General features: G+C 38.1%; 1 protein-coding gene across 1 annotated transcript in view; it reads right to left on the reverse strand.

Moving 5' to 3' along the window:
• ESR1 (estrogen receptor 1) overlaps positions 1–25,472 on the reverse strand; it is a 161,179-nt gene that overhangs the window by 69,221 nt on the left and 66,486 nt on the right. The window contains exon 3 of the mRNA XM_014263581.2: positions 7,953–8,143. Coding sequence (XP_014119056.1) covers positions 7,953–8,143 — 191 coding nt within the window. The remainder of the gene's footprint in view (positions 1–7,952; positions 8,144–25,472) is intronic.

The following is a 25,472-nucleotide window of genomic DNA, read 5'->3' on the forward strand; positions in this document are numbered from 1 at the left end:
ACAAATAAAAATAGACAAAAATACTGATTCAATCTTACAAAATCTGGCAAGGAGTATGACATCAAGTTTCTGTTTCCCTAGCTGATAAATCACAATTGTTTTAAGTCCTTGGCACATGATTAAAACAACAGCTGTGTTAAAGGGAAAAACTCCCACAATGTATTACTCACAACCATCTCAATATGATCTCTCCAGAGACAAAAGGCATTTTCAGAGAGAGTTATAGGCATGTCATGGCCATCTTATTCCCATAGACTTTGAATGAAACTCTTGTATTTTTAGCTTCCCAGTTTATTTGAGCCAGAATGGCAAGGGGTAGAATTCTACTAAAGAAAACTCCCACAACTATTATAAAGAGCCTAAGAAGCTAAAAATATTGCGAATTACTCTTGTGCACTCAAAATATTATCAAATGTTGTGGAAAAAAAATTAACACATCTCTCTATTTTTATTCCAGGTATAACATCCGGTTTGGATCTTCAGTACCTGAATGGTTCTGCTATCATACATTTTTCAAGGACCTGTAATATAGTCATCCTTGCAGTACCTCTGGAAGCGCATTGTTGGGTTTGGAAGGGAATTGCTGGGCTTTTATACAGTATTTAATATATAGATATTTTTAAATATTTATTATTTATTTTATATTAATTTATTATTTAAATATTATTAAATGTTTAAAATATTTTTATTTTAATGGCAGAAGGAGGGGAGAAATAAAGGATTCTCACCATACAGAGCATGCATTGGTCATGGACATTTCTAAGCACAATGAGTTTTCTGCATTGAAGTCGGTAAAACTGAAACCTCAGTACAGGCAACACCTGGCTTGCTAAATTATTACACAAATCTTTGACACCAGTATTTTGGCCAAAAAGAAAAAGACTCTTTTCTGCCTGTGTACCACTTTCTCCTGCAAAGTACAACCTAGCTATATTCTTCTTTAATTAACTGATATGTATCTGTGATCCTTGGTTTGCTCCCTCGTACCCTAACATCACCCATGCTCTATAGTACGAAGAGTCATCCATTTTATAATCAGAAGGGTCAACCAAGGTATCTTGGTCTCTTGTCCTGCACATCTCTACCCACATTTTAGAGTGGGAGTATCTATGTTATCTGTCACACTCTCTAAAAGCAAGCAAAACAGTTTAGCACTTTCCTGCAGGACAAAAATTTCATGTTCCCTTGTAGTTTTTAAATGTAAAGTGCTTTGGTTTCTTATCTGAATATTTTGAATTGCTGACAGGCTCAGTCCTGAGCTAGGAATAATGTGAGTTTTCAGACTAAACACTTGCAACATGTAATTATGTTTCAGTTTTGTTGTCATTGTTGCTTGGTATTGCACGACAGTCATATTCCAGAGGAAGTAAAACAACATAAAAGGCAGTAATACAGGATACATTAAGAACAGCTTCTAAAAGCCAGGAATTCTATCTAGGAAATGGGAAGAGCTTTGGATTTGGCAGAGGAAAAACAAATGACCATTTATAAAATCAGATAAGAGTCAGTTCTCTATTCTCTGGCAATGTGTGCTGCCCAACTTCATAAATGTTCTCAATATTGCCTAGAATGACATGTCATATGTCAGCTCGGAAAATATAGTTCAGATGATTTCAGAAAATCAGGGAAGAACTATCAGAGTTCACTGTTACAATGGAAGCTGATATTGTATAAGGCTCCACAGTGTCTGTCCCAAATCCAGTTATATGTAGTGTTTTTCACAAAAATGGGCAGTGATCTGGAGTGTTTCTGTTATTAATTGTTAGTCATTTGTAGATAACATCTATATGTGTTAGAAGAACAGAGGAAAGGCCAGACTACTTTGCTAGCCAGACTGAAATAAATGGCAGGAGAGTACAGAATAAGAATTCCAAATTACCTTGGCAAACTGGAGGTAGCACATGGGAAAACAGCACAAATGCAGAAAGTAAAAAGGACTGGTAGAAGTCCCTGCATTACAATAGGAGTAATTATATGGACAAAACAATACGGAAAAAAAATGGTTTCTTCTTCAGAAAAGTATGCCCAAGTTTATTCTGCATTACACATTGATTATGAGTGAGGAGTATCATGTTTTTGAAAATAAGGCAAGCACTACAGTGTGATGGATATAGACAAATACCATGTGATAGATGGGCTTGTAAGGTAATCCTATTGCTCCATTCAGTACTTGTGAAACACCATATTGAAGGAATCATGCTTCAAGGACAAAAGCTAACAGTAAAAAGTGGAGAACATCTAAAGCAGAGCAACTAGAAGATTAGAAGGCAAGAAAACAAGACCTATGAGAAAATGTTGACTGAACCTTGTTTCTTCAGGTTAGGTAAAACAGAATCATTTATTTCAAGTGTGACAGCAAGTTTCCATGCTTTAAAGGTTGTTGCAGACAGAAAGAGAAGGATTTTTTTTTTCTGCATGATTTGCAGGAAAATAAGTGATGACCTTAACCTGCAGGCAGGAAGATTCAAATTTCCTAGTAGCCTTCAAAGATGAGGAGAATAAAACATTGGATAAAGCTACAGGTTTTAAGAAGGAGTTCAATAAACAGATATAAGGAATTGCTAGAAGTTGATCCGATCACAGGACAGAAAGATGAACTAGAGGTCAAGGTCCACTGCAACCCTATAATTTGCTTAAACCTTGAAAAATAAGGAAGTATTCTGGATACAAACATCTTAAGCCACTTTCACATCCATGCTGAACACAGAACTTGAAATTTGCAGGAAAAGTACCACATGTAAAATTGCCTTACTAGGAAAAAGAGGTACTGACTCTTGCCTTTCAGTAGCACTCAAATTTCTGAAACAAGATCACCATAAATTACACAGCTGAAATTAAAAATGCATGTTAGAGAATGCAATCAGAGCAAAAAAAATGGAGAGCGCATATTTACCTCTAGGGACACTGGAAAAAAACTACTAAAGGCACAAAAATAAATCAGAAGAAGTTTCAGAAGAACCTGGCTAACCACCAGCACTTAGAACAGTCTCAATGACAGCTAAACTCAGGTAGACTTTCCAAATCTACCTTTTCCAGCCTTCACACTTCCAACACCCATCTCCAACTGGAACCATGTGTTTTCCACCCTGAGGCCAGATGCCCATCTGCAGCTCTCTGTTGACTGGCTGTGATTTACTCTGCTAGTCCCACTCAGGTTCATGTTCTGTAGTTTGGCTGACAGCTCATAGAACCAGTGTACAAGCAGTCTTATTAGGGAGTTTCTGCCTTCTTGGCTGCAGGACCTGAGCTGTTATAAAACAGATTACAAAAACACCATCAAAACAGAAGACAAGAATGGAAAATTAAAGGGAAGAGCTCAGAAGCCTCCCAAATTGACACCACTGCAATTTCTGCACTTCACCATTACCTACCTTCACCTGTTACTTACTAGCATGTTTTACCAGTAAAGTTTTCTCAAAGAGGAAAATACATATACATTACCACCCCTCTCAACATTACATACTTTCAACAAACTACAGCTCTATCACTGTCAAATAAAAACAATTGATAACACTCAAAGACTACTGCCAAAATTCCTCTGCTTGATGGTCAGAAGGCATAACTGCTAATTAAAATCCAGGTTCAAGGCACACAGGCAAAATTCTTCTCAGCTTCAAGAATTCCTGCACTTTGAAGACCATTATATCTCTGATCAAGACATTAAAGGCAGGCCTCTGGAACTGATCAGCTGTTCATCCATTCTCAGAAGCCATTACTTGTTCTGGTAATGCCTCCCATCATGGAGTAATTTTTAACTGACTATATGTGAAATATCCCAGATATGAGCAAAAGCTGTAAACAAAAGCAGAGAAGAGGAAAAACATCAGAAGGGCTTATGAAGGGGAAATAGAATTGGGATTTTCTAAAACGCTTGAGCACTTCTGGGATCAAGATACTCTCTAATGTAAGGATTTACCCCTGGTTTGTCCTGAATCCCTTGTGCTCCCTCTGGGGGTTTGCAGACACCCATAAGTAGGCATTTGCTGGATGCTTGTCAGAGGTGCTATGAGTAATTCCTTCCTGTCTCACAGGGCTTGGTGGCTATCCAAAAACGAAGGGAATTAGAAGGGGGAAAGAATGTGTGAGTCACTGGGGGATTTTTAATTTGTAAATGGCATTTGTAAGGCTCATGTTGAAATACATCTTCCAATTCTGACATCCAAATTTTAGAGAGGCTGTTGTGGGTGTGGGGGAATGACTAGAGGTGAAAAAATAATGGACTCAGAAGACAGAAAGATATACAGCAGGCGACTGAAACATTTTAGTTCACTTAAGATATCAAGGTGACTTGATGACTTGATGATGTAATTTTTAAGAACTTTCCACAGGAGAAAGTAGTTACTAAGACTGGTTCGTGAAAGTGATGTAAAAGCCGAAGACACGTAACTTTGAGTAGAACACATTAATTTAGTAAATTTTTAGCATATGGGAGGACAAATCTTTAGAATAAGCCATCATTGTAAGAAAACACTTGAGCCTATGGGCATCTTGAGTCTGGGCATCTAAAATATTTAACTCCATCAAGTTACTGGGCATTGTAGATGGACAGCATATAAAGTTTATATTGAGAGAAGAACAGAATTATTGATCTAATGAGCCTTCTTGGTCTTAAAATTCAAAAATATTTTAGGAGAGAAGGGCTGTGGTGTGGCTCCTTGTATGCTTCTGAAATCAAGTCCCTCAACCAAGTACACTTCTGAAGGCTACATATGCTAGGTGAAGAGTAAAACACTCTTCTATCACCAAGCAACGTGGTCTCCTTGGTGTCCTGTGACTTTTCTCTCCCATGAAAGATTGTACATTAATATCACTTTGCACTGAGGTTTCTCAAAACAAGGTCCCAAATCACTTTCGGGATATAAACCATCAAAGTAGACAGACACAGGCCATTTCAGGAGGCAGTTCAGGTTTTCCACAAACCATCTGTTGTTTAAACAAAATTGAAAACTTGCACACACAGTTTCTAATTCAGGTTACCTCTTTAAGCTTTAACTACTTGACAACAATGAAAAACACCTTAGCATTTAAAACTCACAAAACCAGGAACATTCAAAATAGCCTGGATAAAAGTGAAGCTATCTATTTTCACCTCAGGTAAGCTCCAATGCAAATACGAGTTTTCATAAAATTTCAGTATATACTAAAGCAGGTAAATATAGATACCTCCGATATCACTGAAGATAACAGAGGTAATTCATTACCACATACAGCCTCTTCATGTCTGTCCTTACTTTTTCCTGTGGTTCTATTAAGAACAATGTAGGAAGTTTGTATGCAGTCTGACAGGAACATCAAGGTTCATTACAGCAATTCTCCTATGAAATCTCTGATGAGAAATACAGAAATTATCATCTCTGCATCTACGAATGTATTGAGAAATACAGGTTAGCAAAGAACAAAGTAGCACAGTTATCTTTGCTGAAACAACAAAAATCTTTGCTTAAAGCATTTTGGTTTATTTTTCTTCATGTGAACCTCAACAGTGTTTGATCATATGATGCACAGGAATTTTTTCCCTTTTATTTTAGGAATGCAGAGCATATATATGATGCAGTATATATAATAACTCAAAAATATATACAATAATATTTAGTCCACAAATCTTTCTATAAATATACCTGCATGTAAGTAGCATTCATTCCTAGCTATCTGATCACAACATATTTAAAATTATTAGCATCTGCAAGGTAAATGCATGTTTTTTACATCTATTATTAATCTAAAAATTACTTTCATTTTCATAAATTGGACACATGTTCAATGAGAACATGTAATTTCTGAAATAGAGATCTCTTCCAAATCCACTAGAAAATTCAAAAATTACCTTAGTTCATCAAGACTGGGTAGCTATGAATTTATAAGTTCAGAAGACTTTTCTTACCCTCTATGATCAAATTATCAGAATTCTCTCATAAGTACTCATATTCTTGAATTATTTTCTTTATACTTGTGCATGTCATTTTCTACAATAACTTTATCACAAAACAGATGGATCAACTGGAGAAAGTACAGAGGAGCTTAAAAAATGGGATCAGAAGTCTAGGAAGCATGTTCCACTGAAAGAACTTGGTTTGTTTAGTCTAAAAAAGAGAAGACTGAGAAAAGATATGATAGCAGTCTTCAACTATGTAAAAGGTTGTTGTAACAAGCGCTCTTCATGCCCACAGGGCATAGGGCAAGAAGCAAGGAGCTTAAATTAGAGCAAACATGACTTATAGATCACGAAAGTTATTTTATGGGATCCTGGAAACTTAAGATTTAAAAGCTTATCTACTTAAAAATTACCTTAAATATATATACATAGAAAGAAACAAATTTACAAACTAGTCTTTAGTGTAGCACAAATAGAAAACAGATCCAGTGTGGTGGACCACACCATTTGTCTATGTGGAGACCAGGGTAAAACCACCAAGTGCTGACAGCAGAAGTTCAATGAAACTGATTCATTTTTTCTTCCACAACGGCCAAATGCTGAAGACCTTTGCTTGACAGTTACTTGATAACTCTCACTTTTGCTTTAGGCTATTTCAATTTCCACTTTGTTGTGACTTAGTTCAGTTCAAGCACAAGGACATAATTTCAAAAGCCTAAAAATAATTCTGATTTGGTCAGAGGAACTGAAAAGGAAAAATAACAAATACACAATAAGGGAGCTGTTCTCCTGACATCGCAAGTTAAAGTAAATTACTCTGATGTGAAGAAAAAAGGCATTTCACCCTTTCTCCCTTCAGTGTTGTTTATTACTGACCTCTGGGCTCTAACCACTCACTCTTTTAAAAATCATTTCAGTGTGTCTGGACAAACAAAAATATGAGCAACTATTAACTAATCATTGTCATTCAAATAATTCCATCAATGTCTACCCCTCAGTCATTCATTCTTCAGGGGGGGAAAAATTTCTGATCTGAATGCTGGAAGTCCTATTTAACTCACCTCTGTGCTAGTCATACAATAAAGCAGGCAATAATCACACCTTGTGATGTGATGCAAAATTGTTCCACACTATGTTTACTTCAGTAAAAGAGGCCACAGAAATTTTTGTCCCTATGTATCAACTGGGGATTTAAAAACCTATAGTAAACTAAATAATGCACAGCACTTTACCTTTTTTCTGTTTAAATGGAAGAAATCTATTTTATTTTCTTCTCTAAAAACTTAGATACTGAACAGTACCTGTATTTTCAGTAGAATTATAATTACTTCTTAGTAATTTTAAGAGATATTGAACAAAGAAAAAAAAATAAAAACAGATTTTAAAAAGCAGTATCCGTTCCACAAAGTAACAGGCAGTTAAATGAAGAATTATCTCTGTCACAGTAATTAACAGTGTTTTTATTAGATGCCCTTTACTCCACTAGCCTTTTTAACCACAACAAGACTGTGAACTAAACCATTCTGCGTACAGTTGAAAACCCTGCTTTGTTGACAGACACAAATAATATTTCATCAAGGAAACATTCTTTTTCAATACTGGCTCTCAAAAGACATCTAGCATCTTTAAGGAATTAAGATTTGGACTGAACCATCTGGCTAATGGAGCACTAAATTAAGATTAATAAATCAATCAGCATGAATTAATCATCTGACAGGGAATTCTCAAAAAAATGCCTTGGATAAGAGGAGAGAGATGCTCAGCCTGAAAGTGTGATCATCTTGATCCAACATGGATTTTTAAATCAAATTTCTCACTACCACCAGGGTCAGATATACTAAAGATGATACAGAAAAGCTTTGCTTTTCCCCATTAATGTTGGATTAATAATAACATATTTTATACCTGCTAAAAGCATTCATCCAGTACAGAGCTAAAACTGTGTTGGAGAGCGCAACAACTGCTAATGAAAACCCAGTAAATGTCATTGTCCCGGGGTCAGGCTGGAATCACAAGTGTCTTCAGTTTCCTCGAGACTAAAAGGTCTAAAAGGGTAAAGGTGACTTGAACAGCTCATTACCTTGAATACTCCTTTTGAAGAAGGCTTTGCAGCCCTCGCAGGACCAGACCCCGTAGTGGTAGCCTGAGGCGTAGTCGTTGCAGACGGCGCAGTACCGGGTTTCCTTGGTGGACTCCATGGACAGGCTCCCCTTCTCCGTGGTACTGGACATCCTCTCCCGGATGCCGTGGCGCCTGTTATCAGAGCTCGGCCTGTTGATAGCAAAAAAAACAAACAAAAAAACAAAACAAAACAAAAAAAACAAGCATAGTTCTTTCAGGGAAGTCAAGCTTCATCCACTGCTTCAGGTTGTAAGAAAGAAGTTTGTTTGAAAACAACCGATAGGCAAAAAAAAATTATCTACTGCCCTCTCTCTTAGTTGGAAAGTTGCAGAATTAGTAAGATACAGGGCAATTTCTCATAAATCAGCCTGAAGTTATTGGGCATTGTACCTTGAAAAATAAAAAAGCTATTTGATAAATTAACCAAATTTTTAACAATAAAAAGAAATACCAAAAAGAAACCCGCACTATTTTGTGTACCTGCTCCCATCCAAAGGTTTCAGTATAACTGAGATATCAGCAGCTAGGCTGAGAATCTGAGTCAAAAATCACTTATGATTGCACCTGAATTAGTTTAATTATTAACTTAAATTATTATATTATATACACCTAAATTATTAACCAAGCTGTTTTCAAGTGTTACTGTCCAATCAGAGATGAAAGCTTCCCTTCACTTGTCAAGATCTAATACTGCACAAAAATGTGCCTTTTCTCATTACTGAAGCTGTTTTAGCACAACAAAAAAAAAAGCGTATTGAAAATTGTTCCCTAAAAATTTTTGTTCCAGTGACACAGATGTTACCACATGTGTACTAGGCATGCACATGACCAGCATGTGCAGGAGGATGTGCAGGTGAAAACCAAACAGATCTATCTGTAAATAACAATGAATTCACATGCACTGAACCTCGTAAGAGGTTATTATGGGCAGCTGCTGCAGGTGAGCTACACAAAGCTGAGAGGATGTGAAATTGCCTAGGGAATCACCAGTGAACTCTGGGATTGCCCCTGGAAGGCAAACAGTTCTTGCAAAACATGCTTTCCAGTAAGAGTCTGTGCTAAAAATTGTCCAGGAGACAAATACCATGGGGTGTGACACCACCAGACAAGCTAAAGCATGAAGAATCCTACTCTTAATAGTAATTATCCACGTACATGCATGCTTTAATTGCTGATTAGTAAACAGGTGGCTTTTATCTCCCCAGAGTCTCAATATTTTCTCAAATAAACATATCCTGGTTTTGAACCTAGAAGACTCTTTCAGATTTCTTCCTACATACCTAATTTTGCCATATACCCTTCTTAAGCACAGCAAAACTTGCTTTGCTTTGATGAACCAAGACATCTGGCACCAACCACACCTTCCTGCTCCAAACCTGTACTCCACAGAAGCTTTCTGATTTCTTTAACATTCACATTCTCTAACATCTCATCTAAGTTCCCTAACATCTCCTGCTGCAGTACCTCTCAACTGCTTTCTACCAGCCAAAGGTACCTGGACACAATCACATTTCCTCTCTGCCATCTCCTTAAGACTTTATATATATATAATTTCTGCCCCCAAATATGATATTAATTTAAAGCTTTTCAATGAAAATATACCAGTTATTAGAGGAACATGAGGCTTTACCAAGTTAGCAGAAACTGCTAGTGGCATCATTCAGGAAAACTTCATTTTTTTAAACCCAATGTTTAAATGCCAAGACTTATATATCAGCTAATTTTGAACACTTACTTAAATAACCTTTTTACTTTGCTTGTAACTTGCACAGAAGTGAAGAATTGTAAAGGGTTAAATGCTGACATGACACATCTCTTGTTTTTTAGTGAGACAGGGAAAGTGGAGAATGTCACAACTGACAATGTGATTCTATTAAACTAGGCAGGGAAAAAAAAAATCCTTAAATATTTTAGATGTTAGCATGTAAAAAATTAAAAATTTCAAAAGCACCAAAACTAATACAGTGTCATTAATCAATTACTATGGATACAACACATACATTATACATATAACTACCTTTTACCTTTTCCAGCCCAACAAACTCAGCTAGTATTTTTCATTCTTCTCGAGGTCCTGACCCTTCCTTTGAATATGCTTTATCCCAGTGCCTCAGTTAATTGACTTATTTTTTTTCTTTACTGAGCACTGACTGATCAAAGCTGTTGTTTCTTATCTTCTCCACCCCATTCTCATGTGTCTGCAGCTTTATCACCTCTGTCAGTGTAAGTTTAAATAAACCATGTTGAGGCTTCTTTAAAATACATACTCACAGGTGCACATAACCGGAAGAATGTTTTAAATATTTGAAGCAATCCAGAAAGCAATCTAATAAGTGTCAATATAATTTTAACAGCAATAGACTAATCCATTAGGTATACATGGTGACTTGATAGATACTCATAATTTTTGAATTTTTTTTTAAAACTAATACAACTATGCATGTTATACAAGATAAGGTTCCCAGAATTATTTTCATATCCATAAAAAGCACAAAGAAACTAAAACTTTGCACTTTAAAAAACAGTACGGAAAAAAATTAGTTTCAAAACAATTATATATTTTTGCAGGTGTGTAGCAGTTTTCCAACATTATATGCTTACTAAAGCAATCCTAGTTTCCCAGTTGAATACAAAAGGAAACCCTTTCATAGATAAAACTAAAATTAAGAAATACCAGAAAGTATCAGTCATCACTATCAGTCCAGATGAATTAAATTTTCATACTTTTTCAGATCTAGCCTAGGTTCACAAACACATTTTTTATTGAAGTTATACTTAGGAAAGCTCAAAAATTACTCAAAAATTATCTTAAAAGAAAAAAGGTTTTCCTAATGTAGAGAAAATAAATAAATTCATTAAATATGTGCACTCCAAAGAAAATAAGCTGCATAAAGAACATTCCTTCCTAAGAAGGAAGACGCAGTAAAAACAGGTATCTTTCCATGCTTGTATGGAGTCTGTCCCACAGGTCCTGTCCATCCTCAGTCACAGGAGGCTCCTTTTCCACAGGGAGGCTGGAGGCAGAAGCAATAGGAGAGCTTGTTCCCTGCAGGATTCCCAGTGTCCGTGGTCCCAGGGATCCCAGGGAAGCGCTGCTGCTGCTCACACCTGCTGCTCGCAATGCCCACACATGACAAACCTGACTTGGGCCTCCCTCGCCTCCCTGCACACAAACTGGCAGCACGGAAAGAGCACTATAAATCTGTTAACACAGGCTTAACAAAGCAAAAGGAATCTAAAGATGACCTTGCTGCTTCCCGCCCTCAGAATCAGTTCCACTCCAGCAGCACTTGAGAGAGGTTTTGCAAACTGGCCCTGCAGAGTCATCACATTCAGGCTTTGGTGAACCACAGTGGGAAGCACACTAAAATACCCTTAGCCCCATATTTCCCAAAAATTACATTCTTTCCATTTATACAGTGGAAATAAAAGCTGGTAATAAATTAAGTCAAGTAATTATTAGAGGAGGTGAGGAGAAAAACTTTTTGTGAAACGAGGATCCCAATAATAGAGATTGCTAAATCAAAATAACGTATCAGATTTCATCCAGAAACCAGCTGCTAGTTAGTGTACATCACAGACCACTGATGCTGTGTCCTGACAAAACATAACAGTACGCTCTTCATCCAGTTTTCAGTTAGGTTTCAAGGGTTGGTCTTCTGGAGGACATAGCACAACAACCTAACCCAGCTTAATGACTTTGGCAAGACCATCATTCCCAAAGTACAAGAGCAGAACCTTTTCTGCAATTCCCTTTCTAATCTATGCAAACAGTACCAAAAAAATAAAAGACTAAAAGATCTTCCCAACTATGTTTACCAAAAAACCCACAAATCACAAAGAAAGAAAACCCCAGATAAAGCCCTCTCTCCAAGGCCTGCACAAAACCAGAATAGATCAAAAATCGAAAAAAAACCCAGAATTTAATGCACATTTCCAAATGTAATAACACAGCAGACATAAAATGGAAAGTGTTTGGAACCTACAGAGCAGAACAAACTTGTCTTCCACACTCCCTTTCATGTTTCACACTTCGATGAGTGTGTAAGGGAACAAGACACCTCTGCTTTATACATTCATTCATCATCTGCAGCTCTGAATCAGAGATTATTAACCTTATATTGACTGCAAAGTAAAAAGGAAGTGTGCATGAGACAATTACAGTTTTATAAGGTAAACTCAGGTTTTTTACATCAAGAGTATCTGACTGGCAGGCAGAATGAATTTAGGATAGTCCAAACTACTCAAGCCATGCATCAGTGAGATAAGGCCCAACTTATTCACAACCCCAGCTTTACCTGAAATAAGAGGTATCATAGTAGGAGGGCTTAAGGTGAAAATTATATCAATATTTTTAAAAGACACCTTGAGAAATTCTAGTTTTCTGACTTTAATTTCAAAGACTACACTCTATCCTGAAGCTGCTGAGTCTTTCTTACCAGAATGCCTGAAATTTCCCAGGGTAAGGTGTCTCAAAACTAGTGGTAATTTCAAAAGCAGTCAAGATCTAGTACAAATGCTTTTCCACACATTTGACTTATAATAACACCATTCTGCCATTCCATATAAAATTAATCTGCTGTTTTAAAGTGAACTTCTGTATGGGGCAAAATGTTTATGAAATACTATTTGAACAGATCTAAGTGCTTGAAAAAACTTACGAGACATCTCAAGAACTCAAGTACTGCAATAGGACTGACCAAGTATATAAATAAAGATAAAATTGCCACATTAAGGACCTCGAAACTGTACTCTCAAAGTATCTCAAATTAATCTGAAAAATAATCATATGGCATCCAAATGAAAATATTGGCTTAAAAAAGTATCAAAAAATGTATAGGGCTGTAATTAAGCTAACTACAACCTGACAACGGAGAGAGAAAGTCTTACATGAAGTTGTATCTCAAATGGACAGAATCACAGGATATTTTAGGCCAGATAGAATCTATGGGACATGACCACATGCCAAGCCAGCTTTGGCAGAAGACAGGCTACACAGCCATGAAGGTGAGCTCCAGCAATGGGACAGAAACTGGCATCATTCCTTGGTTGACACTCCACTGGTGGTGAAGGTCAGCTAGGGCTCACCCTGAGACCTCCCTGTCGATGATTCCTGATACATGGCTCTGAGCACATGCAACACACTCAACTAAATTCTCTTCCTCCCCAAAACAGGATGGTTTTGTCTATGACACCATAAGAGAACTCTTGCATAGCTCCCATGCCTTGGGTCAGGAGAGGGCCACTTAACCTGGCCAAACACTGCCTGGGAGTATGAAGCTATTCAGCAGTAAGAGCCATCATGCTGATCATTGCACCATGCCCTGACTTTTTTTAGGTAACTAAAATATATGCAGAGCTTTCTTGTGACAGTTTATTCCCTGATGATCAGCAATGTCCCTGGGTGTAGCATCAAAACTAAGAGTAGTAAACATTTCCCTTAGACAACAATGATGTCCCTTCCAGCTTAGTGCCTCACTGAACTTGACATTCACATTCACCAACAGTTTCTGAATGGGATAAACGTAGCTGGGAAAGTTTGACACTCCTAGGTGAAAAGAAACTGTAGGATGAGGAAGAGTTGCCTTTAATTCCTACCTCTAAATGGAATGCATGGCTAGCCCTTTCCCACAGCCCTGACAGCTGCCTGTGCCTTCACAAGTCCTTCTGTCAAGGGAAATACAAATTGTAACCAGGAAGATCACCATATCAGAGTTGCACAGCAGCTCCTTTGACACCTAGACAAGATGGGAAGAGACCATCTTAAGAGAGAAATGCTCCTCTGATCACTTATTCTCATTAAATTCATGGCTTTTTGCTCATATGTTGTCTCCTCCTTTGGGTTGAGTGCAGGGACACCTCAACAGGACTACTTGCATAGAAATCCCCAAGCTGATGTAGTGAATGGATGAGGTGAAGAAATATTGACATAAAAGAATGAGGAAAGATAATATGAAGAACTACTTTAAAAATAACAGAAGATATATATGAAGGCCAAATAAGAAGAATTACAAGGAAACCAAATGAAAACTGACTGGTCTCATTGCAGAAAAAAGAAAAAAATATAACTGACATAAGAGAAATGTAAGAAAAATCAATGAAAATAAAGTTACATGAAAGTTGAATAATAAAATAATCTTTAAATGCTGATGGTATTTCACAGTGTAACAGAAAACATATTCAGAAGACATTGAAATGTTTTCTTTATAACTAAAATAAAATACAGTTTAATTTGGCAACTTAAATTTAAAAACTTGTGTAAAATATCTTTGTATTGACCGAGAAACAGTAGTGCTGAAGACAAGCTCTGGCAACATGAAAACAAAAGCTTATCTTCTTAGGTCATCAAAACTTCTTATTTGACATGAAATTAAACATTTCCTTTGGCATTAGTTTTATCATCTTCCTTCATTCTTAACTCTGGTTAATTTTAAAATGAGTGATTGAAATGCTACATTTGGATATGCCAAAACTAAACCACTCCATGTGTGCAGCAAAATGACCTCTAGAACTATCTAAAGTCACTACATGCACATTCTTTCAGTCCCTTATTCTCAGATCTGTCAGTAATATTTGCAGACTGCATTGAAGTCTAGAGAGATGTGCTTATGCACTGTCAGTGAGTGGCCCACATCTCCAGACACATTTCCTGGAGGTTCTACTGATGGGAGAGTAAAGAAGCCCAGACTACTTGTTCATGTGTATAATACCTGAATTTAGATGTTTTCAATACTTCCCTCTCCCATACTTCCAGTAAGTTGGATCAGTTTCCATGGCTCACACATGTCAGCTAAAAATTTTGCAGCAGACTCCCTTGAAAAGACACAAGTTTGCCCAGCTTTCTGAAAAATGTGGAAGTTTTTCTTGGGAAGTGAGGGATGGATTCAAAATAGGAAAGCTCTCAGTCTATTTGTCAATTCTATGGGTCTGAAATTTAAATTCATACAAAAAAAATCTTTCAAATAAATACTGAGAAATTGATTCTCTTTCATTCTGTTTCTCAGTGCTGTTCGCATCTAAACTACAGCTCACTCAGAGGGTCACTTTCATTTTTCTTAAGTAAAGAATGGTGGTGTAGCTGTACTTTGTGGAATAGCCCAAAATTGAAACAGTCCTGAAGCAATAGCAATTTTCTGGGTTTTTTTTTTCCCCTATGCAGAGAAGTTTAATAATTTCTTTCTGTACATAAGGTGAATGCAGAAACACCCACACATATTCCTTATGCAAGTATACCTTAAAAAAAGATTAAGATTTTAAACATAGAATGGTTGAACTGCATCTTGCAAATGCTATTCAAACCTTCATTTATCTGTCCTGTATATATGTATGCTATCTTTAATTATGTGACCATACTTTTCAAAGGGCAACAGCTCATTAGTGCACGAAATAAAAAGGAATTTATTAACTGAGCAGCTACTCTGTCTGTGAGGACTTTTTTCCATGACTGCTCAGTGTCTGATGCCTTACTATCAGCACATTGTCCGAATTCAGAATTAATTTCCTCCCAGTATTTCCATGCCCCTGTAGCAATTTAGCAGCTGGCAGGTCCTAATGAATGTATTTTTCCAATCAATACTCTTCTATGTTGAAAGGTGAGAGAGACTGGTGAGAGAGACTAAGGTCAAAAGTATATAGTAAGTTATGGGCAACCTGAGTTTTTAAGTACTCACCATTAAATAGGTTTTGAATTCTCAGAGTGTTACTTTTCTTGCCTGCAATTGCAAGAGCAAATGTTCAACACTTAAATTAATCAGACTGTAGGACTTCCATTCTGCACAAGAAAAAAATTACAACACCAGAATGCTTGTGAAGAGTTTGATGCAAATGATTTGTGATCTTTACAGAAGCATTTGTGGCAGAATTAGTCAGAAAGTTAGTTCTTCAGGCCAGAAAATCAGCTGTTTCCACATAATAATTTTTGCCTCTTTCCTTTTTTAGTTACCAGCCTTTGGGAAAAATGAGTAGAGAATTTACAGTGACATATTCCACTATAGAAGTATGACACATTCCACAGATGATCATTTTCATATATTGGAATGGCAGCCCACTTATAATTACCTTATAAATATGGAAATAATTATAATAATAATCACAAAGGGACCAAATAAGATTTGCACAGGTCACCTTATATTTGGCTTAATAAAATTACAAGTTTGCAAATAATAGCTTTTTGATGTGTAGCTTCTCACCTTTTAAAGAGGACATCTAGGAAAACAAAAATGTTACCTTTCTTGCCTCTCAGAGTCACAGACAGCACAGCAAGGCCATGTTGGTGGACCCCTCACTTGTGTTAATGCAGCACGGGATGACAGATCACCCATTCAGCAGCAGAGGAAGGATATCAGTGACACCCACTAACTATTGTATGTAGTGACACTACAAGTCCTTTTTTCCACTCTATTTTAGGAGAAGTAAAAGCTCTTAGCTCTTAGAGGCTGCTGCCACTGCTGCCAGTGGGAACCTCTCCACAGATGTTTTGTCTGCCTCTCTCATTTGGCCCATCCAGCCTCACTTGTCCCATTCTTACGCTCACCTTCACCTTTGGGCTTCCCCTTCCAGCCTCATCTCCCTGTCTAGAAAGGACAAACCTCCCTCCTCTGTTGCCTGGCCTGACTCTGCCTGGCTACTTCCCTGATGCCCAGACTCCCTGAAGGCATTTCATCCAAAGCTCTCCTCTCTCTCTGTCTCACCACTCATTTTCCTCATGTCCTGGACTGGATGGCTCCACTCTTCTCCCTCTCTACCCCAGCAACCCAGTCTGCCATGATTATTCAACTTCTGTAGTATTTAGATATAATCCTTTTTCCTCATGTGACCTGACCCAGCAGTTGCATAAGCACATACTGAGATCTATAACTAAAAAAGATTTGAGTATTGCCATCTCTTGACCACATATAACTCATTAATCATAAAAGCACATAACTATATATTTTTTACCAAGGCTGAATTTAAAATTTTTGCAATCCTGTGGTGAGCAGTTCTTTGTAAGTGCTATCAACTATCAATAAGACAAACTATGAAGTTTTTCAAGTCAGTCCTACTAGAATAAAAAAATATATATTAAAAAAAAATCACAAATATTTCTTTGTAATACTTGTAATGTAATTTAATCTGTAAGGTATTGTAAGGTTATATGTAAGGTTATGAAATGTCATTTATGTAGAGGGCCTCACCTTATATGATTAGCAATTCTGTCTTTTCTCCCCTGGAGAGGGGCTGCTTCTCTTAGAAGACAAGCCTTCAGAGTAACCATTCCCCATAGCCTGAGGTTTTGTTTGCCAGTACAATTTGCCCATGGGATAAAATGAAGGCCAGAACTACATCTTAGAAGAACCAATTAAGAAATGCCATGCAAGCCATAACGTGTGATAAATTCCATACTATTTTATACCAGAATTTAATTTCTGAAATAAGAAAAAGCATTATTCTCCTATTAATATTTTGAAGACTACTTAAATCACCACAGAAATCTAGTTTCTGCAAAGAAAAAGTTCAGACAAGAAAATTTGTCTCCGTCAATTTTCAAGGAAAGAAATATTTACAGTGGGATTTCCATTTTGCAGAAATATTTTTTAAAAATTTGACAGAAATATAGTCAAACACCAAAACTTTTCTTTTCCTGCAATGTACATTCACAAAGAAAAAAACATGTACATAACCAGCACAAAAAATAAGGTACTGTTCTACCTTGTTAAGCAGAAGGAGAAATTGCTGAGATCTCTACCAGAAGCGAAACCTGCAGTCTCAATGTGACATAAGTAATGTCAACAGACCCACAGAAATATTATAGTCTGCACTCACTGTATAGTAGCATCCAGTAAAGCACAGGCAGATCACTTAGAAGACTGTATATCTAGACCTGCCCTACAGGAACTTGTTTTAACTTGCCCTTACAATATTTCCAATTATTAAGCCTCTCTCTGTGAACGGTTTGCTGCATCACTACCTCATGGCCAGCCCAAGTCCTCTGATGGAAATAAAGCTAATTTTCCCTCAGCTATTTCCAGTCAGCCTGGAGAACAATTCAGATGCTTCTCTCTTGGTACACATTTTCCTATCCCTTTCCTGCCACATCACCCACTCTGTCTCCATCCTTTCTTTCAGTCTTCTTTTTAATTCTCCTGCTCTCATAAAGATGTTGCTTGCCCCTTAGTGAGCATAAAAATCTGAAAGACGCCTTGCCAATCTCTCTTAAAACAGTATATTGTCCTGTTCATGTGTTTTTCTGTTCACAGAATAAAATCTGCTTTTTTTACAAGAGATTACTCTGGTTTGTATTTCACTTATGATCTTCTCTTTCACTTAGACTATTTCTTATTCTGATGTTCTTTCCTCTACTTAGTAATTCTCCAGTTACTGTACTTGATCACTCGTTTTCTCCTTCCCAAAGGCCAGATAGTGCACTGATCCTTAGAAATTGAGAAATATTTAATGTTTCAGATTCTGTTGTGGTAAGCAGCACTAGAAAAATGTTCTCTTACATACTTACATTTCAAGTGACCCATTTGCAGACCTCTGCTACTGGTAACAACTGGCAAATAACTTTTGATTATTTAAAAATTGATGTTATTGTCTGATCTCTGTAGTAAAATCTCTGCAAATTATTGGTTTTGTGTATCTTTTGAATCCCTGCTCATTGGATAATCCCTCTACTCTTTAAGGAACACCAGTGGGGAAAAAAAAAAATTTATCAAATTCCCTAAGATATAAAATGATGACTGGTCAGATTGCTTAGGGTTTTTCTGCCCATTTCTACATCCTGCCAAGCACAGTTTTGCCTGGGCACGATTTGTCCCTGGCACCATCTCTCAGTCCCAGACTCTGCTGCATGAATACTCATATAATCTGAGGAACCTCATTCCACTGTCTTAAAGCATGCCAAATTTGATGAAAAAGCTGCTGACAAAGTGTCCCTGGGCGCTGCATAAGATATGATTTTCTGGCAGCAATACCAAGTTGCTGTGTGGCTGTGTGGCTCTGGAGACAGGAGCAACAGGGCCACAGAAGTGTGGCAATGAGCTGTGCCCACAAGTGTGCCAAAGTGGAGTGCTCAGCAGGCAAACACTCTGGAAGTGTGCACTTAGGATATCTCACTTGAGTGTGAACAATCTGAAGAATAAAAGGTTTGAAAAGCTGAAAGCATTAACAAACCAAAAGGCCAGCTTCAGCTAACAATCTCATGTACATCCTATACAGCTTTCACGCTTTTAGAAATTCCCAGTCATCCTTGTCTCTATTAAAGTTATTCTATCCCTCAAGGACTCGGCTAGAAATTGCACCCCTGCATTTCTTATAAGAGTCTTAGAATTATAATATGGCTTTTGTGAAAAGGCTGAGGTTTATCCTTTAATAACACATCAAGAGGAAGTACTTTCTCCAGGTTTCACTCTAGTAAAACTTCTCCAAAATTACCCAGACACCGGGCTATTTTTATTTTTTTTTAATGCTCAGATAAATTAGCACAGTCCAACCATCTGAAAGGAAAAGGTTAAGTGCACTCAATAGATTGGAAAATGGTATTTCAGGAAGTGCTGTCAGATTCTTACACTTACCTCCAAACTATTTCAAAGGTAAGTAGCAGCAAAAATGCAGGAATCAGTCATAAATCTTTCTTTAGTGCTTTTATAGAACTTCTAAGTGCTCATGTGATCCTTTTATTCTTGGGGCAAGCCCTCTTTCCAAATATTTAGGATACACACATTGTTTAACCAATTATCCAAAGGTTCATTAAATTCCTTGGAAAATCTTTCAAAGATCAACCATAAACAAGATATTTTTAAGAAAAATGCTTGAAATATTTAAATTTTCTCATTTAAATCACCCTCAAAAATTGTTAACTAGGAATGCTAATTTCAAAATACAGTATTATAATTTAGATACCATTGTTTCAAAAAATCCGACCAAAACCAATCTAATATGCCAACTTACATTTCTTTAGAATGAAATCTTAAAATGTTACTTTAAGGACCATACTGCATTTCAAAATGAACTTCTGAAACAAAACACTGGTACAGCCACGTGTGGTCACAACAAAGAAATCTGAGGGCTCTAGGCCACAGGAAAATAAACCTTGGTGAAATAAAAGACTACTTAAAGTAGTGCTTTGAAGTTCATCAAAGTGCATGCAGACCTCTTGAAACAGCTACAGAAGAGACAAAAACATTTTCCCAAACAGATTACCACCATCTCCAAGAAACTCTGAGCCAGCTGCTTGCAAGAGTACAGAAAGAAAAGACTTGGCAAGGGTGCCAAATCCAAAAACACGATGGACAGCCGAGAAAGAATGAGGCACTTGGGAAAATCTGACACCTACTTGTAAGAATGCTTGAGTATTTGCCCCAGCAAGTAAGGTTTATCTTCAGCTCCTTGTTTTTGTCCCAAAAATCCCTAGGAAGAGAGCCTCTGCAGTCCCTTGGACTAACAGTACATAGTTCAGGGCCCAGAGAAAAACAGTTCTTGAACATACAGTCCCATTTGTGCTTAAGCCAATTTCATCAAATCAAACTAATAAATACACATATTTAGGGTAAAATTTTGGGAAGATTGTTGTGGGAGTTATTGAAAAACCCCTGAAGGACAATACATCAGTCACAGTCAGTATTATTTCATGAGAGGAAAGTCTTGCTTTTCAAACTTAATCTCCTTTTATGACAAGATAACACACCTAGCTGATCAAGGGAAGCCAGTTGACATAATCTTTTCAGATTTATTAAAGCTTTATATATGGTTTGTCACAGTGTCTTCTGGACACCACGTCCAGCTCATGGCTGGATAAACTCATCATGAGACATGTGACCAACTGGCTCATGGGTCAGGCAAAAAGGGTTATAGTGAATGGGGTGACATCAGACTGGTGACCAGTCACTTGTACGGTAACACAGGGTTCCTGCAGAGAGACCTAAATAAATTAGAGGGCTGTACAATCACCAACCTTAAGAAGTTCAACAAAGGAAAGTGTTGGATTCTGGATCTGGGATGGGACAACCTTGGATGTACAGACAGACTGAGGAGTGAGATCACTGAGGAGAGCAGTGCCATGGAGAGGGACCTGGGAGTCCTGGTCCATGACAAGTTGAACACGAGCCAGCAGTGCCCTGGCAGCCAGGAGGGCCAACCCTGTCCTGGGGGGCATCAGGCACAGCATGGCCAGCTGGGCAAGGGAGGGGAGTGTCCTGCTCTGCTCTGAGCTGGGGCAGCCTCACCTCAGTGCTGGGGGCAGTTCTGGGTGACACAATGTAAGAAAGATATAAAGCTATTAGCATCCAAAGCAGGGAAACCAAGATGGTGAAGGGCCTTGAGGGGAAGCCTCATCAGCTGAGGTCACTTGGCCTGCTCAGCCTGGAGGAGACTGAGGGGAGACCTCATTGCAGTTACAAATTCCTCATGAGGGGAAGAGGAGGGGCAGGCACTGATCTCTTCTCTGGGGTGACCAGTGACAGGACCCAAGGGAATGCCCTGAAGTTGTTTCAGGAGCAGTTTAGTTTAGATTTTCAGAAAAGGCTCTTGACCCAGAGAGTCAAGAGCTCGCTTCCTACAGATTTCTGGGACAAAAACAAGGAGCTGAAGATAAACCTTATTTGCTGGGGCAAATACTCAATATATCAGATTGAGCACTGGAACAGCTCCCCAGGGAAGCGGTCACAGCACCAAGCCTAAGAGTGACAGAAGTTACCTTTGGACAATGCTCTCAGGAACATGGTGTAAATCCTGGGGTTGTCCTGTGCAGGGCCAGGAGTTTGATGATCCTTGTGGGCCCCTTCCAACCCAGGATACTCTATTATCCTATGATTCTATTGGTACATGTACAAGGAATTTGCCTCCCAGGCAAAAGTTTTTTTTAAATATGACTTGAAAGTCATATACTTGAAAGCATAACAAAGGTAACTGATGGGAAAAAAGCTCATGGCCTAGTGTAACCAATCAAAGGACAGGTGAAAAAAGCCTGATGAAGGCAGCCAAACACAAATTATGTCAAGTTCCAGCCTTGGACAGCCTGGACCCTAATAGGGGAAATGTAGACCTTACAGAAGCATGCTTTATTTGTCCTTTCAGTCTAAATGGAAGAAAGATGGATGCACAGAAATAAGATACCTCACAAAATCACAGTAGTTTGTGAGGAAACATTGATCCAGCTGAAATATTTGACTTACACTATTCCTCTGGAAATTGTTGAATTCAACTTTGCATGCCAAGTCATTCTGTGAATAATAATGAACAGAAAACCATGAGATAAACATGCTAGAGTTTGACAGACAGCAGTGGAGTCTGTCAATACCATATACTCTAGTTCTTAGGTGTGTCCTAGCTTTTTAAGGCCAGACCCTGTTAACACACAGTGACATAAAATATAATTACTGATTATGTATGTCATAGAGGTTCTCCAGAACCTGAAAATTACATATGCTAGAAAGATCATAGAATCACAGAATTTGGGTTGGAAGGGACCTTATAGATCATCTTTCCAACCCTCCATCCATGGACAGGGACATCTTCCTCTAGCCAGGCTACTCTGAGCCCTTTCCAGCCTGGTCTTGGACACCTCCAGGGATGGGGAGTTCAGAACCATGTAAGAAATAATAAGAAACAGAACCTGAGCAGATTATTATATAAAGGCCACAATTTGAGACACCCCCACCAAGCGGATTTTCAATATTATTGAAAAGTTCTCAGGTTCTACAGCTCTTCTTTCAAACAAGGACAGCCATAAACATTCAGCATCTCTCTAAGTAACTCTTGGACATCACCTCTGAAAATTTAGTGTTAAAGGCCACAAAGGCTGTAATTTTTTCTTTATGTCCAAAGCATAGAAACTGTAAACTGCTGCCAGACGGGCAGTCTGGCTCTCCTTTCATTTCTGAACATAAATGTTGAGGCCCAGAGTAGAAAATTAATGCTGTTCAAAATACAGTCACAAGCCTTGAGATGGGAGGAGGCCAGAAAACGCAAAGTGAAGAAGAAAGTATCTCAACTATGTGGTCACACTGGTTTATTAATCCAGCCACAGGAATTGTGACCAGTAATGTGACAGGGGAAAAAATACTCCTTCAGTGGCAGATTTCAGTTGATCAGATCAATGGTTACATTACAACAGAGTAAAAAGCAGATTGAAAAACTAGATCATGTTCATTTCCCCATTCCTCTAGATCTTCTCTTTCCTGCAGATCTTCCTTTGTGTGCAGGTTTCCTAGTCATCAGACCTAACTGAGCAGAAAATAGTACGTTTTACATACCCAAATTCTCTAAATTATCCCAAAGTAGTTGAATTATTTATTCAGATAACATTCACAGATTAATTTGCATATGCTGATTATGCAATCAAGAGAAAGCAAAGAGAACATGGTTCATGATAGGTAGGAAATACATTTATGTAGCCAACTGCACATGTTTGTAATACAGCTTGTTGATGTATTTTTGGGGTAACCTGCAACAATATCTGAGAAATTAGGTCAATGAGAAATACATAAACTTGCTTCTTGTGTTGGTGATAGTTTTATTTCAATACATTAAAGAGCTGTCTTTCACTTTGGCAAATCCATATCATCTATTTGAGGCATTTCTTATTCCTCACAGCAACACAGAATGTTCTTCACAGGTGCCACAACATAACACCTCATTAATCTTCTCACTTTTTATTGTTGGTAGACAGTAATTGCTCCCTGCCCTTTAAGTTACAAAGGAAGGAAAAAGTCTATTAGACAAATTAATGCAGAATTAAATGTACAGCATTGTGGACATAACAGCCACACTTCCGTCATGACGTTTAAAAATATATTACCCATTAATGTGGGAGACACCTAATACCAGTCTACTAGACACCAGGGACTCCTGCTGAATATTCATTTTCCAGGTATGCATGCCTCTTGCAAATGAAGGGGAAAATAATCTGCCCTGGTTTGAACTCCTGTTTGTTGCATAATACAGTTGAATGGCTAACTATTGCAGAAAACCCATCTATTATGCCTTTCTAGCTAAAATATTCTTTGTTGCATACAGCTGAATGTTGAAGTGGATGCTGCTCTATGCTTAGCACAACAAACCTATTAACCCACCATGGTCCAGTCCAAACCTAGGCAGGAAAGCAGCAGCTCAGTGGAGATGAAGCTGGCAGCTGATGGCAGCGCATCCCTCCTCAAATCTGTTCTGGGAAGACCAGCAGGATCCTATCCCAGCCCCACAGCTTCTCATGGTACTAGGCCTGCAAAAGCCAGCAGCTATAACAACTTTCACCCGAAAACCCCAAAATATTTTGTGTTTCCTCACACCTAAATGGTCCCAAGAGCTTACAACACTGTTTCAGACATTAGTCTCCCAGAAAATGACCTGAACAAGTGGCAAGTTAGGAGAAAACACCAGGTTCTCATCTAAGCTTACTGTGGTATAAATATGATGAAAAGTAATGCTCGATTTTCAAATAGTCCATGTGTTCAAAAATATATCTGCATGTGGTATAGTACCAGGTCCTGCACTTGGGTCACAATAATCCCATGCATCACTACAGGCCTGGGGCAGAGTGGCTCAAGAGCTCCTCAGTGGACAGGGACTTGGGGGTGCTGGTTGACAGCCACTGTGCTCAGGTGGCCAAGAAGGCCAATGGTATCCTGGTGTGGACTGGGAATACTGTGGCCAGCAGGAGCAGGGCAACGATTGGTCTCCTGTACTCCTGTACCAGTGAGGCCACACCTCTAATCCTGTGTCTGGTTATGGGCCACTCACTTCAAAAAGGAATGTGCTGGAGAAAGTCCAAGAAAGGGCATAAGTCTCATGAGGAGCAGCTGAGGGAAATGGGGTTATTTACTCTGAGAAGACTCTCTACAGCTGCCTGAAGAGGGTTGAAGTGAAGCAGGGGTCAGTCTCTTCTGCCCTGTCTCAAGTGAAAGGGCAAGAGGAAGTGACATTAAGTTATGTCAGGGGAGATTCCAAAAGATGAAAAAAAAAAAAAAAATCACTGAACAAGTGGTTAGGCATTGGAATAAGTTGCCCAAAGAGGTGAGGGAGTCACTGTCTCAAGTGTTCAAGAGGCATCTGGATGTGGCACTTGAGGATATGGTTTAGGGGTGATTATGGTGGTGCTGGGTTGACAGTTGGACTAGATGATCTTGAAGGTCTTTTCCAACCTTGATCATTCTGTGATTCTGTGGTATTAAAAGTGTTCTATTAGACAAATAGGAAGATATTTCAATTATTGCCCATGAACTCCTGCTCTTTAATTTACTTCTGGTTTTGTTTTCATTTAGTTCTAATTAATAAAAATATTTTGAAACATCAGTAAGTTCCAAAATTGTACTTTCTTCTTCAGTTCTATCTAGCAACATAGTCACCTTATTTCACATATATATTTATGTGAATTTACAGATCACAAAGTTAAATAATTCTAAATAATTATTGTCTATTGCCAAATCCAGAATCCAAAACCAGCTTCAGTCAGGTCATGTTGAAAAGTACAATACATAAAATGAAAAGATAAGCCAACAGTGCATAG

Source organism: Pseudopodoces humilis, chromosome 3 (genome assembly GCF_049639895.1).
Source record: "Pseudopodoces humilis isolate 2021_Gansu_Grassland_sample_001 chromosome 3, ASM4963989v1, whole genome shotgun sequence".
NCBI lineage: Eukaryota > Metazoa > Chordata > Aves > Passeriformes > Paridae > Pseudopodoces > Pseudopodoces humilis.